This window comes from Chrysemys picta, chromosome 8 (genome assembly GCF_011386835.1).
Source record: "Chrysemys picta bellii isolate R12L10 chromosome 8, ASM1138683v2, whole genome shotgun sequence".
Lineage (NCBI taxonomy): Eukaryota > Metazoa > Chordata > Testudines > Emydidae > Chrysemys > Chrysemys picta.
Window position 1 is genome coordinate 61,103,312 of NC_088798.1, and position 19,339 is coordinate 61,122,650.

The following is a 19,339-nucleotide window of genomic DNA, read 5'->3' on the forward strand; positions in this document are numbered from 1 at the left end:
TGCATTGGAGTTCAAAGTGCTGTCCAGAGTGGTCACAATGGAACAATCTGGGATAGTGCCCAGAGGCCAGTACAATTTGACCAAGCCAAGCTGATTTTAGCCCTACTCCCCTTGCTGGGGAAGAGTACAGAAGTCAATTTTCAGAGCCCTTTAGGTTGACAGAACAGGGTTGGTTGTGTGGATGTAGTCATTTTTTAAATTGACCTAACATGGCTAAATTTGATGCTCCAGTGTAGAACAGGTTTCAGGGGAGGGGTTCCTTAAAATAGAATGTACCCTGAATGTAAAACAGTTCTGGGTATAACCCTGTAGACTCCCTGCTACTAGTCTGGAACTGATGTGAATGTAGACAGCCTATACAACTTAGTACAGCACTTTGAATACTGAAGGAAAAAACCTGAAAAGGAAACAGGCTTTATGCTGCTTTAAACACTTAGATCCTGCACTAAAGTTTCTCAGACTCAAGCAATAGTCCTAGCACCACTGAGTAGAAATACCCTTCTCATCTAACTGAACCTGAGGTGATTTATGAGAGGAGTTGATATTTCTATTCATATCCCACCCTTAGTGAGGAAAAGCAGTAGATCTGAATTAAGTTAAGATTGCCTGTGGCCTAAAGCAAAACTTGAAGTGATTATACTTAATGTAGGCAAATGGACTTGGTTGAAGCGCTCCTTAGCATAGACCTCTGTACAATACCTAGCACAATAGCGCCCTGATCTGGGGACTCCAGCTGCTGCTATAATATTGATCAAGTCTCTAGCCAAGGCCCCCTGGCTGCTGCAAATTGACAGTCCTCAAGGGTGAAGCTGAACAACAGGCCTCCACAACTCATAAAGCAGCAAGGGCCAGATTACTCTAAAGAAAACAGCTGAGGGTCAAAAACCCCACCCAGCCCCCCTGAAACACCCCCCTGCCCCACAGAAACAAACCCTCCTTCCCTCATGCCACTCTGCCAAAACAGCAGTATTGAACCTTGGTAATATGTTACAGTGGGCTCCTCAGGTAGTATAATTAAAGGTAAAAGAAAACTCTTTTTGCTAGAAGTAGAATAAGATCTTCTCCCCCACTTTGTAATCAATTGCCCTGTTCAGTGAATGAGGAAGGTGTGGAAGGCAGGCACCTCCAGACAGCTGCAACCCTGGGAGAGGGGATGGGAGCCAGACCAGATCAGTGGAACAGGTCAGCCACTGGCTCACCTGCCCGCTCACCTCAGCACTCTTTTTCCCCCCCGGCTCACCCCTCCACCACTGCCTGCCTGCTTGTCTCCTCAGACCCCCCCATGCCACTGCCCACCCACCTCCTCAGCCCCCATCCCTCACCCGCTGCTTGCCTACTCACCCCACACAGGCCACACAGTGAGGCCTGCTCTACAACAAGCCCTGGAAGAGATGCAGCATATCTTCAATAGAGCTTTGCCAGGCATAGGTGCTGCCACAGCCCCTAACTTGAAGTGGTTTCCATCACATAGGGGATTTACTGTTTGGTTCACAGTCTCTCACCACCAGAAAAATTGTTCTAGCACCCCTGTCCTCTGGTGGTTTCTGACAGCACCTGTTTACATATAAAACAGTCCAGGATCAGAAAGCATTTAATTATTTTTTGCTTCTAAATATTATTGCACAGGTTAAGTCACTCTACAAAAGCCATCCTTACTATTAAAGTACAGCAGTTTATAAAATAGTACAGTGTGTGTGGACCTTTGAATGTTATAAAGAGAAAAGGTCATTAAGAGGCTAGTGTGTAAATGAAAGATTTGGCACCTGTAAAATCTCAGTAGTTTCTTATCTGGAGTGATTAATACCATACTTTCAAGTGTAAATGAAAAACACCTGTTTTATTAAAAATCCAATATGGTTAATTGTCTTCAGGCTGAAAGGTAAGAAGTGGCACAAGCTGGTACATTTAATGCTAGCACCAGTAGCTTTCACCCACCTATTTGTGCATCCACCTGCCTGGGTCACTGCTCTGAAAATAATAGGGTTTAACAACGGCTGTCAGACAGCTCCAAACATAGGTGTCCCACTGCTGAGGACAGGATAAAACAAGCCTTGGTAGAAACAGGCAACCATAACAGTGACTACACTTGGATGAAAGTGGCATCAAATCTTATTGACAAGGCACTAGCCTTTGTCCACCACCATAGCCTTGCCTTCCCACACCATAGCAGTTGGAGCAGCAGCCTTTAGGGGATTTTTCTACCTTTTTTCAGAAGCTCCTAAATCACTTAGTCACAAATTGTACACTTTCACATCACAGCTGTTCTCTATGTTCAATGGATTTGGAGACACACCTGCTACCCCTGAGAGAGCAGCAGGTCTGAACAGACTCTAAAACTGATCAAAACAGAGACAGCCTTCTGTATTTTATACTTGAAGATATGCTAAGGAGCACAGAAATTTGAGACATGGGTTTTTGAAGTCAGTGTCTGATCTATAGTCCTAAGTAAAATGGAATGGGGAAGGTCTCTGCACACTGGCTAGCACATACACAAGTCTGTATGAGTAAAGTTTCTCTTCAGTACATACAAAGTCATGGAAGCAAAAGGCACAAGCAAGGTCTATCTTCATCCAACACTCCCGTATTATTTCTTGAAATACCACACTTCATTGTGCCTATTGAAGAGCTTGAAGGGACTGTCATATCCAGCAGTATAATAGAAGTCTTCATGGAATGACTGACCCACATTCTTTAGGATTCTGGCCAGTGCCTGGGCTTCCTCAGCATACTTCTCTGGAGAGGCAAACCCACCAAAGGACCTGGGGGAGGACAATGGAGACAGGGGCTCTGGTTTGTAACACTGGCTTTGTTGGAGTTTTAACAACACAAACCTTGCAGTTAGAGATGAGCCCAAACCAACCTTCCCAATCCAAATACCCCAAGCTTTAGAGCGGGAGGATCCAAATTCTGAAATGGATTTGGCTCCTAGTAGCCCAAACCAGAACTCCAGAGCCACACCGTAGGCAGATCTGAAACCAGACCTGAAGCTGAATTTCATGGAGGGGCTTCATCTTTAAAATAGGCTGAACCAGTAGCCTGGGTCCAGACACTCCCAAACTATGAGGTGTTTGAGATCTGGCTTCATGTTCTGTTGTTAAGGCCCATGTGTAACTACTGTCAGGGATTCATCCAGCATGTGATGGTGTGATCAGGCACATCTGTGTGTATATATAATTGCCCCAGCTGACGCTTTGCAGAGAGTTGCCTGGACACACAATGCTAGCTGTTTATTGGACCAACTTCTGTTGGTGAAAGAGACAAGCTTTTGAGCATCACAAATGAAGGGAGTTAGGAACGTGGTGCTCTCTCGTGGGTTTCTCTTTCCCAGACATGGTATTGAACAGCAAAGGGTGAAACTGCAGACATCACCCCCCTCTTCATGCTTTAATCCATCTCCTCTCCCAAAGACGAGACAGGAGGGTGCTACCTGACAAAGATGGCCTCTCCCTTCCGCTCCTCAATGAAGACATCTGGGTCTGTGGGCTGTGGTGGGGAGTCTTGATGCTCGAATGGCACAAAGAATGAGACCTTGAAGTCTGTGCAACCAGATTTCACCAGGCACGTCACCGGCACAGTCATCTCAATCTTCATCTCTGGAAGAATGAGAATAAGAAAGGTCCTGTCTCATACCAGCCACAAGCAGAGGTGGAGGGTGAATGCTACGGTGGGACCTGCAGCCACCGGGGGCAATGTCAAAGAGGGGCTTCAATACTCGGGGCAAATGCAGCAGTGTTCCTGCAGCACCACCTCCCCAGTGCAGCAGGGACTATTCCTGCCACAAGCCCTTTCACCAGGTTTGACTCAAGGATTCATACTGCTGCTCATCCCCATGGTATATGAGTACCCATCATGATGCTCTCACCCATCTGTGCTTCTCCTTACTGCCTGTGAATGCTTCCCTGGTAAGCATCTCCATTTCCTCCATGCAGCCCCTGCCTGATCCTCCCCACCTCCCATCCCACACACCCCTGGAGGGACAGACTCCCTGTCTCTTCCTTCTCTTCTCCCCCATTCTGAAGTTCCCATTCCTCCCCCACCAGGCATAGGGCAGCTCACCCTGGATGAGGGGTAACAGCGCCAAAGGACACCCCTTTACAGACAAGAAAAATACTGATGCATTAACTCATCCAGACCAGGAAAGCATCTCTGACATTTCTAGTGTACTTCCCATCCCGCAGAGCTGCCCAAACCTTTGCTGTTCCCAGCTCAGTCTCCTTTGTGCCTGCCCACAATTAGAGAGCTGGATCCAGGGGTTTCCCAATGACTGTTCCAAATCTGGGTGACTTCATACCTTTCTCATTCTTCCCCTGAATGTAGTAGAAGAGCTTCCAGAAGCCCTGGCGCAATGCCTCCTTTTGCGTCTCTCCTTGAATTACTGTGCTAGCCCATTTGGCCGTCTCGTAGTGACGCAGCTCGTAATCTTGCACCTGAAACCAATATAAGGTTACAAGGCTTCGTGAATGTGTGGCTTTTATTTTCAGGTCAGTGAAATGTCCCTATCAGCCCCCACCTTCCTGCCAAATCACCTCCCTGGGAGTGTGCCCCTCGCAGGCCCATCTCAGCAGCCACACACTCCCACATCCTTTTCCCCAACAAGTCTCATGCCCCTAACAAGGCACCCCCCAGTTGCCAAACCTCCCACCCCCTATTGTATTTGCTCCAGCCCAATCCCCCCTCCCCACCCAAGCACTCTCTTGCCTATGTGAGCTGCATTTACACTGGAGGATTTGCCAGGACATCTGCACCCATTAACCCTTTCTAGTATAGGCAAGACCAAAGACATTTGGCCACTGTCCTTTAGTTCAGGGCAGCTTCCTTCTTGCATGGCTTCTTCGCTGACAGAACTAATTGGTTTATATCTGCAAGGATCTACCCATCATGAACAATACCCCTCAGCTTCTGATATAGAGATCTCCCCAGCAACTAGCATTTACCGCGATCTCTGCTGAGCTCCACCTGGGTGACTGCAGCTCCAGCGACAAAAATGTCTGTTTGAAGGACTTGATCATCTCTCTTGAGCTGAAAGGCAGAAAACAGTTCATTGGCACTGAGTATCCCACAGTGCAAGGGATCAAGATTTCTTGCCTAAACTCAGGCTTCTAGAGTTGGTTTTCTCAGGCCTGCACAAAATCTCTAGCCTTTTAGTAATGCCACTAGAATGAGCACTTCCACCAAGAGTGAAGAAGGGACAGAGAGATCATAGAATCATAGAAGATTAGAGTTGGAAGAGACCTCAGGAGGTCATCTAGTCCAATCCCCTGCTCAAAGCAGGACCAACACCAACTAAATCATCCCAGCCAGGGCTTTGTCAAGCCGGGCCTTAAAAACCTTTAAGGATGGAGATTCCACCACCTCCTTAGGTAACCCATTCCAGTGCTTCACCACCCTCCTAGTGAAGTAGTTTTTCCTAATATCCAGTCTAGACCTCCCCCACTGCAACTTGAGACCATTGCTCCTTGTTCTGTCATCTGCCACCACTGAGAACAGCCGAGCTCCATCCTCTTTGGAACCCCCCTTTAGGTAGTTGAAGGTTGCTATCAAATCCCCCCTCACTCTTCTTTTCTGCAGACTAAATAAGTTCAGTTCCCTCAGCCTCTCCTCATTAGTCATGTGCCCCAGCCCCCTGATCATTTTTGTTGCCCTCCGTTGGACTCTCTCCAATTTGTCCATATCCTTTCTGTAGTGGGGAGGCCCAAAACTGGATGCAATACTCCAGATGTGGCCTCACCAGTGTCGAATAGAGTCGAATAATCACTCCCCTCAATCTGCTGGCAATGCTTCTACTAGTGAAGCCCAATATGCCATTAGCCTTCTTGGCAACAAGGGCACACTGTTGGCTCATATCCAGCTTCTTGTCCACTGTAATCCCAAAGTCCTTTTCTGCAGAACTGCCGCTTAGCCAGTCAGTCCCCAGCCTGTAGCAGTGAATGGGATTCTGCACTTGTCCTTGTTGAACCTCATCAGATTTCTTGTAGCCCAATCCTCCAATTTGTCTAGGTCACTCTGGACCCTATCCCTACCCTCCAGCATATCTCCCCCCAGTTTAGTGTCATCTCTGAATTTGCTGAGAGTGCAATCCATCCCATCATCCAGATCATTAATGAAGATGTTGAACAAAACTAGCCACGGGACCGACCCCTAGGGCACTCCGCTTGATACCGGCTGCCCACTAGACATTGAGCAGTTGATCACTACCTGTTGAGCCCAACAATCTAGCCCGCTTTCTATCCACCTTATAGTCTATTAATCCAATCCATACTACTTTAACTTGCTGGCAAGAATACTGTGGAAGACCATATCAAAAGCTTTGCTAAAGTCAAGGAATATCATGTCCACTGCTTTCCCCATATCCACAAAGCCAGTTTTCTCCTCAAAGAAGGCAATCAGCTTGGTCAGGCATGACTTGCCCTTGGTGAATCCATTTTGACTGTTCCTGATCACCTTCCTCTCCTCCAGGTGCTTCAAAATGGATTCCTTGAGGACCTGCTCTATGATTTTTCCAAGGACTGAGGTGAGGCTGACCGGTCTGTAGTTCCCTGGATTCTCCTTCTTCCCTTTTTTAAAGATGGGCACTATATTTGCCTTTTTCCAATCGTCTGGGACCTCCCCCAGTCACCATGAGTTTTCAAAAATAATGGCCAATGGCTCTGCAATCACATCAGCCAACTCCTTCAGCACCCTCAGATGCATTGCATCCGGCCCCATGGACTTGTGCATGTCCAGCTTTTCTAAATAGTCCTTAACCTGTTCTTTGACCACTGAGGACTGCTCATCTCCTCCCCATACTGTGCTGCAGCAGTCTGGGAGCTGACCTCGTCTGTGAAGACCAAGGCAAAAAAACAAAAACAAAAAACACAACAGAGTACTTCAGCTTTTTCCACATCGTCTGTCACTAGGTTGCCTCCCCCTTTCAGTAAGAGTCCCACACTTTCCCTGATCACCTTCTTGCTCCTAACATACCAGTAGAAACCCTTCTGGTTACCCTTCACATCCCTTGCTAGCTGCAACTCCAATTGTGCTTTGGCCTTCCTGATTACACCCGAGCATGCTCGAACAATATTTTTATACTGCTCCCTAGTCATCTGTCCAAGTTTCCACTTCTTGTAAGCTTCTTGTGTTTAAGCTCACCAAAGATTTCTGTTAAGCCAAGCTGATTGCCTGCCATATTTGCTATTCTTTCTACACATCAGGATGGTTTGTTCCCGAGTCCTCAATAAGGTTTCTTTAAAATACAACCAGCTCTCCTGGACTCCTTTCCCCCTCATATTAGCCTCCCAGTTCCCTGAGGGAGTCAAAGTCTGCTTTTCTGAAGTCCAGCATCCGTATTCTACTGCTCTCCTTTCTTCCTTTGTCAGGAACCTAAACTTGACCAGCTCATGATCACTGCTGCCCAGGTTGCTACCCACTTCTACTTCCCCAACGAATTCTTGCCTGTTTGTGAGCAGCAGGTCAAGAGGAGCACAGCCCTTAGTTGGTTCCTCCAGCACTTGCACCAGGAAGTTGTCCCCAACACACTCCAAAAACTTCCTGAATTGTCTGTGCACTGCTGTCTTGGTCTCCCAGATGACATCAGGGTGATTGAAGTCCCCCACGAAAACCAGGGCATGTGATCTGGAAACTTCTGTTAGTTGTCCAAAGACAGCCTCATCTACCTCATCCTCCTGATCTGGTGGTCTATAGCTCTCGCCTCTGAACTTTAACCCAAAGACTCTCAAACAGGTTTTTCTCCAGTTTCATACTGGAGCTCTGAGCAATCATACTGCTCTCTTACATACAGTAACTCCTCACTTAACGTTGTAGTTATGTTCCTGAAAAATGCAACTGTAAGTGAAACGATGTTAAACGAATCCAATTTTCCCATGTAAATGCGGGGGGTTAGGTTCCAAGGAAATTTTTTGCGGGCAGACAAAAGGTATTATATACTGTACAGTACTGTACTGTGGTGGGGAGGTGTCCCTGGCTTACCCATGGGGCTCAGGGCTGGGGGTGCAGGGTCTGGGAGGGAGTTAGGGTGCGGGAGGGTGCTCAGGGTGGGGGTGCAGGGTCTGGGAGGGAGTTAGGGTGTGGGAGGGTGCTCAGGGCTGGGGGTGCAGGCTCTGGGAGGGAGTTAGGGTGCAGCAGGGCGCTCAGGGTGAGCTGTGGGGTCTGGGAGGGAGTTAGGGTGCGGGAGGGTGCTCAGGGTGAGGGTGCGGGAGCGGGAGGAGGCTCAGGGCTGGGGCAGGCAGGAGGTGCAGAGCACTTACCTGGGACTGCTCCTGTTTGGTGCAGGGGGTGTGCGGGTGGCTCTGCGCAGCGCAGCACTACCCCCATGGCCGCGATTCTGGAGCTGCCCCCCCTCCCCCGCAGGCAGGGCCACCTGGAACGCAGGGACTTTATTGGCTGCAGGACCCTGGGCTAAGGGGGCCCTGGGACCCTGGCCTGCAGCTCTAAAGCCCCTTTTGGAATGTGGCCCTGTGAGCACGGGTCGGAGGACACAGGAGGAGCAGGAGCAGCCAGCGGCAGAAGAGAAACGGCACTTTCCCCTTCCCCTTCTCTCCCTGCAGTCCCTAAAGCCCCTGCGTTCCGGGTGGCCCTGCCTGCCGGCCCTGCCTGCTGGGGGCAGGGGGGGCAGCTTCCCCGCTCGCTCGCTTGCTCCCTCCCAGAAAGTCCTAAAGCACTGCCAAACAACTGTTTGGCGGTGGGGGAAGCACGGGGAGGGAGGAAGGGAGGGGGAGGAGGCGAAGAGAAACTTGTGCAATGCTCCCTTGTAAAGTCAGCCAAACGAGGTTATAAGGGAGCATTGCACAACTTTAAACAAGTATGTTCCCTAATGGAGAAGCAATGTAACTTCGAAACAACGATAAGCGGGAGGACGGTAAGTGAGGAGTTACTGCACAGTGCAACTCCTCCACCTTTTTTCCCCTCGCCTGATGGGTGCTGTCCATTTAGGCCACAAAAAGGATGACTTTCCCTGAAATCTGGGAATGTCCCAGGTTTTTACAGCTAGCCTGTTGGGTTACCCCTCTGTGTTTTGTCCGTGTCTTTGAAATCCTTTCAGCCCAGAAGGAACTATTGGGCAGCTGAACCTGCGACTCTGACATCAGGCGGGGTAGCTGCATTGGTGCCTTAGGGACTACCCCGTGCATATTGCTTTCCTCATTGGTGAAACTAAGGTGGCTGCCCTCAGAAAAGCCACATATTGAGTAAGATCCACTTGGAGCCAGAAATTCTGGCAAGTGGCAAATCTCCAAGTAATTCAGTTACTCATCATCATCATGGCAAATCCCCAGGGGATGTGGCCCCCTTGCAAATTGAGCACCACTTGAATTGATCTCTGGCAAGGTGCTTAAGGCGGTGTAGCTGTATAGTTAGTGTAAGTGCATCACTGGCAGTCTTATTGTGCCAACAAAGTTTTGGGCGCCCATGTGATCACCTGCTGTGTCGCATCGTTCCTCAGTAAACATGCTTTGGAATGAATTGATCTACCATTCTAATAATACCTCTGTACCAAGAAAGATCCAAAACCAAACCCATGGTGGTGGAGGAAGTTGCTGCATTCAGCTTAGAATATCCTAATTTCTGATCTTGTCCTGCCACTTGATACGAAGCAGTTGATGGAAACATCAAAAATCAAAAACACCATTCTGGAGTTCTTCAGCCTTCCTCAGTGCCCATGTTTCACTTCTGTACAGCAGAGTTGGCGTAAGCGTGGTTCTATAGAATGGCACCTTCATAGCAAGCGTGATGTCAAGACATCGCCAGGGAGACTGCTGAAGAGCGTGAAACATGGCAGCAGATGTCACATCTTTAAAACATTCCCGACACTGTTGATAATGTTACCCAAATATTTGACAGTCGCCACCTGCTTGATGTCTGGTCCGGGATAGGTTAATGCAGGGGTCCCCAACGTGGTGCCCGCGGGTGCCATGGCGCCCGCCGGGGTGTCTAAGTGCGCCCGCCTACTGGACGGCAGACAAGCATCCATGGAAATGCCGCTGAGAAGCAGCAGCATCCAGAGGCGTCGCTGATGAAATGCTGCCGATTTTCAGCGGCATTTCGGTGGCGACGCCTCTGGATGACGCTGCTTCTCAGCGGTGACGCCTATTGACGTTGCCGCTTGTCGGCGGCATTTCGGCGGATGCTCGTCCGCTGCCACAGTCCTCCGTGGCTTGTCATCTGGCCCCCACCAGACAAAAAAGATTGGGGACCACTGGGTTAATGGTTGTACTCTGGAGCTGGAGGCTGCTCGATGGTAATGGCCAGGAATTTAGTTTTATCTGGATTAATAACCACACCAATGCACACTGCCTCTGGCCTGACCAGATCGGCCATCAGCTGCTGCGGCCCACCAAACTTAGCCAGCAAGGCAAGGCCATCAGTGTACCATATCAGTTCAGCTACTGCTTGCTGGCAAATGCAGACTCAGCTCTCTCCACATTCCTGCCAACTATCAAAACCTGCCCATGTGTGAGCCACACCCATTGAGGGGTGGGGTGCTACACAAGCATGCCTCCATGACCCTCCCCTCCCCCCATAATTCTCTTTTCCTATTCGCCCCACCCAAACCAGCCCTTCTTTGGGCAAGTGTTCCAGATGTCCATTCACTTTGAAAGCCCAAAGGGGAGAGCTCCCACGTTCCATCATCATACTGGTTCATTAAAAGTAAGGCATTTTCCTCCCACCTGATCTATAATATTAAAAAGATGATGCCTGTCAAGAGGAAACCACTGCCTTTTCAACCTCTCATTGCAGGCAAGGTCTGGAGACAAAACATTAGACCATCTGGGAGTGAGGTTTATGTTCTAGATCACAAGAAATCAAGAGGTGTGAAGTCCACACTATAGTGCTGCAAATTCTTGTGTTTTTCTTAAACCTCCGGCTCCTGGAATCATGTGAGAATCTCAACAATATTTTAAAGGGAGTTTCTAGCCCTCATGAAGGCAGAGAAAAAGCTTGAAAACATGAACTCTGGAAGTCTCAAAAAAACAGAAAAAGTCAGAGTTGAAGGCCAGAAGGGACCATCAGATCATGTAGTCTGACCTCCTGTACATCACAGGCCACCACCATCACTCAGCACCCACACACCAAACCCAACTGAAATGAGACCAAAAGTATTACAGCCCACAAGAGACCAGAATATTATGTGCGATAGGCGGAGAACAGGAGGGACCCAGATGCACCAGTGCCCAAGGCCCTGGCAATGGCAGAGAAATGATTAAGTGAGCTACACCCAGATAATCCTGGCAAGTGACCCACACCCACACACTGTAGTGTAAGACAAAACTCTCCACCCTCCCTGCATGGATCACTGCCAATCTAACCGGAGGGAAATTTTTTTCCCCACCCCACATATGCCTAGACCCTGAGCATGTGAGCAAGAACTAGCCAGCCAAGCACCAGAGAGAGAATTTTCAGTGCTACCTCAGAGCCCTGGCCTCCCCATCCAGTGTCCCATCTCCAGCCAGGGCAATCTCTGATGCTTCAGAGGAAGGAGACCAAAACAAAAACCCAGAATACTTTGGGGTGGAGGTAGTGGAACCCCATCCTGACCCCTGCTCGTGGCCATCTGAAGCCCTGAAACATGAGCTTTTGGGAACAAAGAAAAACAACTCTTTTTAAAAAAAGATCTCATGATTTTTAAGGGGCTTGCTCATAATTTGAATGCTTTGCATTGGCAATACCACACTACACCATATTCTACAGAGCTCTGCCCTCTGATAGAGTAAATTCCCCAAAAAGGAACACATTGGTGGAAACTAAGACAAATAACGTGCAATTAGGCAATCAGCTTGATTCTCAGAGGCTCAAACCAATACAGTAGAACCTCAGAGTCACGAACATCAGAGTTACAAACTGACTGGTCAACCACACAACTCATTTGGAACCAGAAGTGTATTCAATCAGGCAGCAGCACAGATCAAAAAAAAAAAAAAATAAAAATAAAAATAAAATAAAAAAAGCAAAATATGGTACATTACTGTGTTAAACATAAGCTATGTTTAGTTTGTTAGTTTCTAAAGGGAAATTTAAAAAAAAAGAAGATTTTACAAGATAAGGAAACTTTCTGTGCTTGTTTCATTTAAATTAAGAAGGTTAAAGCTTTGTTCAGAGTTACAAACAACCTCAATTCCTGAGGTGTTCGTAACTCTGAGGCAGGGCCGGATCTAGGTTTTTTGCCGCCCCAAGCAAAAAAAATGTTGGCTGCCCCCCGTCCCAGCCCTGGGCTCCTCGCCTGACCCTCCTGCTCCCCCAGCCCTGGGCTCTTCCCCCCCACCCACACCCTCTGCCACCCCAGCTTTGGGCTCCCTCATTCCCCCCCACCATTGCTCCACACACACACCTCCTGCCGCCCCAGCCCTGGGCTCTCTCCCCCCCCGACCTGCACCCTCCTTCCGCCGCAGCCCTGGGTCACTGATAACTCGCTCCCACGGCAGGTCATTCAGCAGGAATTTTAGATGTGCACAGAACACAGACAGGATTGGTTCCCATATGGTTACAGAACTGCAGTAAAGTGGAACAATTTTCAGCTTGTGTGATTGGAGGATATCTGGATGCATATTATTAGGGTTACCATACGTCCGGATTTTCCCGGACATGTCCGGCTTTTGGGGGCTCAAATCCCCGTCCGGGGGGAAATCCCCAAAAGCCGGGCATGTCCGGGAAAATCGGGAGGGCTCGGTGGTGCTCGGCCGGGGCCGGCGGTGCGGGGCCGGGGGCATGGTGCCGGGCCGGGAACCAGGGGCGCAGTGCCGGGCCAGGGTCACAGTGCTGGGCCGGGCACGGGGCCGGACGGGGAGCCGGGGGCGCAGTGCCGGGCCGGGAGCCGGGCCCGCGGGGCCGGGGAGCCGGTCAGCCGGGGAGCCGGGTCAGCCGGGCCGGCGGGGAGCCGGTCAGCCGGGCCCGCGGGGAGCCGGGCCCGCGGGGAGCCGGGGGGTGCGCCGGGCCGCCGGGGGCCGGCAGTGCTGGGCGGGCCGGGGGTGGTCGGCGGGGGCCGGCACCCCAGGGCCCGAGCCGACCCAGGCTGGAAACGCCGGGGGGCCAGCCTGGGCCGCGCCTCCTCCCCCCACACCCCCCTTACCTGCTTCAGGCTTCCCGCGAATCAAATATTCGCGGGAAGCAGGGGAGGGGGCGGAGACTTTGGGGAGGGGGCGGGGCGGGGCTGGGCGGGGCTGGGGGGCGGGGCCGGGGGCCGTGGAGTGTCCTCCATTTGGAGGCACAAAATATGGTAACCCTACATATTATAAGACTGTCCTACATAAATGAAGAAAAGTTGAGGTGCCTTTATTATTCTTTTGTTCCTCTCTTTCTCTCTATGGGAAATTTGCCAATGCAATATCACTGTCTTCCTTTTAAACAAACAAACAAACAAACAAACAAACAAAAAAGGCAATGGCTGTTGAAAATACCAATTCCAGTCCTAATAACCACTGGGAAGCATTTCTTGCTCAATTTTATCTTACTTTTTCTACAGCAAGTTACAGTGGATCAGTATATTTGATTTGGGAGAAATGAAGTAACAGCCGCCCAAACTGAGCTTGAGCACTCCTGAATTTTGAGGTGTTCAAATCTGGAAGGCAGGTGCTGAGGGGTGGGGGGAGAGGGCTGTGACTCTGCGGGGGAAAACGGCAGCATATATGCAGCAGTGTGTCTGGCGCTGCGTGGAGCCAGACACGCTGGTCTGAGTGGCACGGTAAGGGGGCAGGAGGGTTGGATGGGGCGGAGGTTCGGGGGGGGGGGGCAGTCAGGGGACAGGCAGCGGTTGGATAGGCATGGGAGTCCTGGGAGTTTGTCAGGGGACAGGTAGGGGGTGAGGGTCCTGGTGGGATGTTGGGGGGGGGGGTCTCAGGAGGGGGCAGTTGGGGACAAGGAGAAGGGAGGCTTAGATAGGGGGTGGGATCCTGGGGGGCAGTTAGGGGTAGGGGTCCTGGGAGGGGGTGATCAGGGGACAGGGAGCAGGAGGGGTTGGATGGGTTGGGGTTTCTGTGGGGGGCAGTCGGAGGGAGTAGATGGGGGCTACCCTCCCTCCCCCCCTGTGGAGTGTCCTATTTTTTTAATGTTAAAATATGGTATCCCTACTCACAGTGCAGCTCTCCATTCACTGCAGCATGAGGTCTCAGCTACCTTACTCCCTCCTCCTCTTTCCTGTTGGTAGTGGCCAAGGGAATGCTGGGAAATATAGTTCTTTCCCTGCTCCAGGGCTGGCTCTATAGGCAGCGAGCTAACCAAGGAACTACAGCTCCCAGGGCCCCCTGTTGGTTCTCAGCTCTCATGCTGGATCCCTGCCGCCCCTGCAAATGGGCTGCCCCAAGCAGGTGCTTGCTTTGCTGGTGCCTAGAGCTGCCCCTGCTCTGAGGTTCTACTGTACATTGTGCTGCTGACTGATAGTCGTATATTTCAGATGAGACAAAGTACTGAGGACCTGGATCATTCCTAGTCAGTGAAGAACCCATAAGTAGTTATTTATTAGAAATCTTTTATATCATGCCTTATAGTATTTTACATAGTAGATTATAATCTTTTACATGGCACTTTGCAAATATAAATAAGACCAGTCTATTGTCTCAAAGATCATAGGCACTTTTGCAAGAATTGGAACTATAACTCCTTTGACCTAGTCAATTTCTCTCTTGATTAATTTTTCATCCCTAAACTTCCCCTCTAGCTTTAAACAGAGATGGCATTTATTTCTACTTCTTGCCCTAAAATGTTCTGTAGCATTGCTGTGTGCTGATAATCAGCTGCTATGTCCCACCTCAGAGGTGGCTGCACTGAGCCCACATAATTTGTATATTAGTTTGTAAAGCCCTCTGGGATCCTTCGGGGTGAAAGATGCTGTAGAAAAGTAAATTATTCATATTGATTTCACATATTACCCTTCAAATAAGCAGTGTACAGAGCACTCAAACATTTAAAAGCTTCTACTAAATTAAGAGCAGCTGCTTTAAGCAGTCACAACAGAGCAGGCATCAGAAAGCCACACCACAAGACACTGATGCCAGTAAACCTCAAGATGCATCTGTAAACTCCTGTGACTTAGTTGCAGGGAACACCAGGCACAATATCTACGCCCTGGCAGCAAACAGATGCAGTGGGATCATCTCAGTTCTGCAGGCAGGCTGCTTATCAAAGGGGCCATTCAAGAAGATCCAACTGTAATACACACACACACTCCTATGGCACAATAAATGATACACAGGTTACCAAGGCATAAGGAAAGAGTGACAGATTCCAAAGATGTATCAGAAGCAGATATCAGCTCAGGGTCAGACTTGACAGTGTATTTGGCACTTTAACCCTTGTCTATTCCTGATTTGCTGGCAGTGACGCTGTATCTCTGCCATCTCTCCCCTTTCTCTAGGTTTCAGCACTGCTTTTCTCACTGCTCTTTGATGAAAAGCACTTAGTCATTTCTGATTACTTAAGGAAATTCTCTTGCATGCTGCCACTTCTCTTGGACACTGGAGTAGAAAGTGTCTCTCTCCCTAGCACTGACTTCACCATCCCTCCCGCTCCCAAAACTCATCACATGGTCTAACATTCTGGCCAATGCTGTTAATTCCTGAATATAAGTGGAACCTTTGTGTGCTAGTTACAGTATTGCTTATGAAATGCAAAGAACAGAGCATGACTAAGCATAATGATATTCTTTTGTCCTGTAGCCCAATGTATGTTCCCACATGCAACAATAGCCCTGGCATTTACAGACAGTTCTCCAAATGGGAACAATAGTACCAGCATTTATAGTTAGTTGCAACTTTACAGTTAGATCTACAGTAAACTTTAGCTGGGTTTCCCTCTGTTACTGATTTATATGACTTTCACTTTGCCCATTAGACCGGAGATTAAAAACTTTTTTCTTCTCTTGAGGATTCCACTTCTTCTCCAGCTTTAAGGCAAGTCTACCCCATCTACATACTCCATCCCGCTGCTGCTATATCACATGGGCTGGCTGTTCTCTCTCAGCACTCACTGTGGGGTCCGGGAGAGAAGAAAAACACCGGGGACTGTCTCAGAGGGTTTCTTACAGCAACAGTGGGGAGGGAGAGCAGCCTGGCCATGCCATTCAACAGGCACCTGCTGTTAGAAAGTGGATGAAAAATTGGACAAGACACTTACATTTTGAAGTCTACGTCCTATTGTCCTTCTCCCCTTCTAGCTGTTACGTTCCCGTTCCTTTCTCCAATGCTATGTACACTCTCCCAATGCTGTGTTTCAGCGTTTATTCTGTGTTGTATTGGCAAACTCCACCCCACTCCTACTGGTGGCAACCACTGTTATGAAAAACATAACATTCTAGTCATGCTCTCCCCTGTTGCTCTCATTGGTTGTCTCCAACACCCACTCCAAATAACTCCACCTCTTGCTCACATACTTCAGCATGCCTGGTATGGGGTCTGACTCATTAGTTTCAAGGCCATAGGTCAAATCCAGCCCTTGTGTAACTTCCATTGACTTGGCTGTGCCCACTTATGTGAATTTGGCTCTATGTTCTCTAAAGACAAAGACAGAATTATATACAAATAATTTCTCCTTGTAACGGATTTGACTAAAGCACGATAGTAAGATAGACTCCTGTGTATACTGCAGTACATTTTCAAACACTTCTTGTCCATCTTTCCTGGATGTGTCAGCTGAATTTAGAGACACAAAGTGGGAGAAGAAAGATCTTTTATTGGATCAACTTCTGTTGGTGACAGAGACGAGCTTTTGAGCTTACACAGAGTTTTTCTTCAGGTCTGGGAAATGTAATGTCACAGCTAAAGAGGAGGTGGAAGAATTATTTAGCATAAGTAGTTAACATATTTCAAGGGACGTTCAAGGTGAAGTGGCCCATTAACACCTCTCCAATCACAGGGGGGGAAATTGGAGGTGTGGAGGGATGGTTTAAGAGGGTTATAGATTGTTGTAATGAACCATAATTCCAATGTTTCAGTCTATGATTTTCAGTATCTAGCAAGTTATGAATTGCAGTTGAAATTTGTAAGTAATTTCCCCCCCCCTGATGTCGGTCTATTTTTAAACTAGACTTTGAAACTAATCGACTGCCTTAGCCCTCAGCTAGCTTGTGTAAGGGGTTACCATAAAGCTGTTATGAGATCCTGTTGAAGCTGTTCTACACATACATCTAAACTAGAGCCTTATGTAACAAAATCTGTCTCAAGATACACCCAGAACCAAATACTCCAGGGATGATTCATATCCCAGGTTTGATCTGAATTTTGCAAATAACTCCTATCTTTGTAGTGGTCTAAGCAAAACCCCTAGAGCTGAACATGCCTGAGCTTTGTGGTGTTGAAATCCAAATCTGGATCAGATTTTTGCAGCTTGGACCCATCTCTACTGTTTTCCAGCCACCGTTGGAAGCTCTGGCAAAAGCGTCTGTTGCCTGCTGAGAATTCTACTGTGAAATTCAGGGACAAATTCCCACATTGGAAGGAGTGAAACATCAGATTGAGATGGCACAGTTCTCCCTACTATGACAACCCTGGGGTAGCGTTTCTTTTTTATAAACTCCTGATTATGAAGGTTTATTAATAAGCCTATTAAAACGTGCTAAGGTTAGAAACTTGGGGCCAAATTCTCTCTAGGTATAATGCCATTATTTCAATGACATTACATCAGCAGAGAATTTGAACCTCGGTGTGTGATGCGGATAGGAACTTAGGTGGAGAGCAGGAAAAGGAAAAACAATTAGGGATAAACGGAGCTTTGGAAAAAAAAAAAAAAAAAAAAAAAAAAGCTGATGGCCAACAGCCAGGTTCCTAAATGGCAAGCATTCGGAGCCTAAACTCCCACCCAACCACACATTCCTCATCACAAGTGTTCTCTCTGGCTGGCAGCATCAGTAGAGAAGCTAATGACTGACAAGGCCTGGAGAATGAACTCCCTTCTTAGCTTTAGGGACGGTCCTCCAGATCTAGTCTGAAGCACATTGGCAGGGCATTTGGGGAATTGGGGAATGCTCCAGCTGCTGCACACACTTTGCCTGTTCAGTGGTTAAATGGAGCACTTGGGAATAGAGAACAGAGGGCTGTCGGCTTTCGAGGTGGGTAAAAGCAGCATCAGTACTGAAAGCTGTTCCACAAATAATACTAAGCCCTTGTAACTAGCTTCTGGGTTGCGTAAGGATGGTGGCGGCAGGTGCATCGTGCACTCTGCACCGCTTGTCTCAGCACCTGCCTCTCCGGAGTTACTACTGTGACATCCTCCACTGAAGCCAGCTTGCTGCTTCTTCACCAGTGCCGGATCAGGGACCTCTCTTTGCTGAACCAGGAGCCAGAGCAGAGCATTCACTTTGGCCCCATGTTGAGAGGACTAGGAAACGGTGCCAGCACCCTTAGATTTACAGAACTCTTCCCTAGGGAATTATGGGAATTTGACTTCTCTAAGGCAGAGATGGACAAACTACAGCCCGCGGGCCACATCCAGCCCAATGGCCCGTCCTGCCTGGCCCTTGAGCTCCCGGCCAGGGAGGCTAGCCCTCGCCAGCAGCCTCAGCTCGCCGTGCTGCCAGTGCTCTGGGGGGTGGGACTGCAAGCTCCTGCCAGGCGCAAGAGCCGCTGGGTGTAATGTATTAAATTGTTCCCCATAGGAATGTGCTAGTTACGGAGCACCAGGACTAGCAGCTGTAAGTAGTACAGCCGAAGTAGCACATTCCTACGGTGAGCAATTCAATAGACTAACCTTAACCCTGCTCCCTGTCCCCTGACTGCCCCGACCCCCATCCACACCCCCGCCCTTTGACAGGCTCCCCGGGACTCCCATGCCTATCCAACCCCCCTGTTCCCCGTCCCCTGACACACACCCAGAACCTCTGCCCCTTCCAACTGCCCCCTGCTCCCTGTACCCTGACTGCCCCCCTGGACTCCCTGCCCCTTATCCAACCCTCCCGCTCCCTTACCATGCTGCTCAGAGCACCAGGACTGGCAGCCGTAAGTAGTACAGTAACTCTTCACTTTAAGTCGTCCCGGTTAACGTTGTTACATTGCTGATCAATTAGGGAACATGCTAATTTAAAGTTGTGCAATGCTCCACTCTTACCTTGTTTGTCTGCCTGCTTTCTCCACAGCTGGCAGCCTCCCGACACCCCCCCCCCCCCCAGCACATCCCGCCCGCCGGCAGACCCCGCGGATCAGCGCCTTTCCCCTCCTCCCCCGCCACCTGCCCACAGCAATCAGCTGGCTTGCGGCATTTTGGGGGCAGGACGGAGGGGGGAAGAGCGAGTACTCCGCGTGCAGGCTCCCCCTCACTCCCGTCTCCCGAATGCCACAAGCAAGCTGATTGCTGTGGGCAGGAGGTTGGGGAGGGAGAGGGAGCCTGCGCCAAGTCCTCGCTCCTGCCTCCTAAATGCAAGCCAGCT

General features: G+C 49.3%; 1 protein-coding gene across 4 annotated transcripts; it reads right to left on the reverse strand.

Moving 5' to 3' along the window:
* Positions 1-1,571: 1,571 nt before the first annotated feature.
* LOC101937948 (heme-binding protein 2-like) lies at positions 1,572-19,339 on the reverse strand. 4 transcript variants are annotated; one of them, XM_008166547.4, is made up of 5 exons: positions 19,021-19,339; positions 4,935-5,019; positions 4,292-4,427; positions 3,428-3,593; positions 1,572-2,759 (listed from the first exon to the last, which is right to left on the reverse strand). In XM_008166547.4, the coding sequence occupies exons 2-5, from the start codon at positions 5,007-5,009 to the stop codon at positions 2,585-2,587; spliced, it is 552 nt and encodes a 183-aa protein (XP_008164769.1). In that variant the 5' UTR covers positions 5,010-5,019; positions 19,021-19,339; the 3' UTR covers positions 1,572-2,584. The 4 variants fall into 4 exon arrangements, with proteins under 4 accessions (XP_008164769.1, XP_023959540.1, XP_023959541.1 ...); XM_024103772.3 differs by lacking the exon at positions 19,021-19,339 and adding an exon at positions 16,096-16,368; XM_024103773.3 differs by lacking the exon at positions 19,021-19,339 and adding an exon at positions 14,060-14,099.

Bases quoted from the DNA above. Each gene is read 5' to 3' on its own strand.
- LOC101937948 (XM_008166547.4), bottom strand. From the start codon at position 5,009: ATGATCAAGTCCTTCAAACAGACATTTTTGTCGCTGGAGCTGCAGTCA. The intron at 3,594-4,291 runs GTATGAAGTCAC...TCATTCTTCCAG, and splicing joins TCAGGGGAAGAATGAGAAAG to AGATGAAGATTGAGATGACT. The intron at 2,760-3,427 runs GTAGCACCCTCC...GTCCTCCCCCAG, and splicing joins GGAGAGGCCATCTTTGTCAG to GTCCTTTGGTGGGTTTGCCT.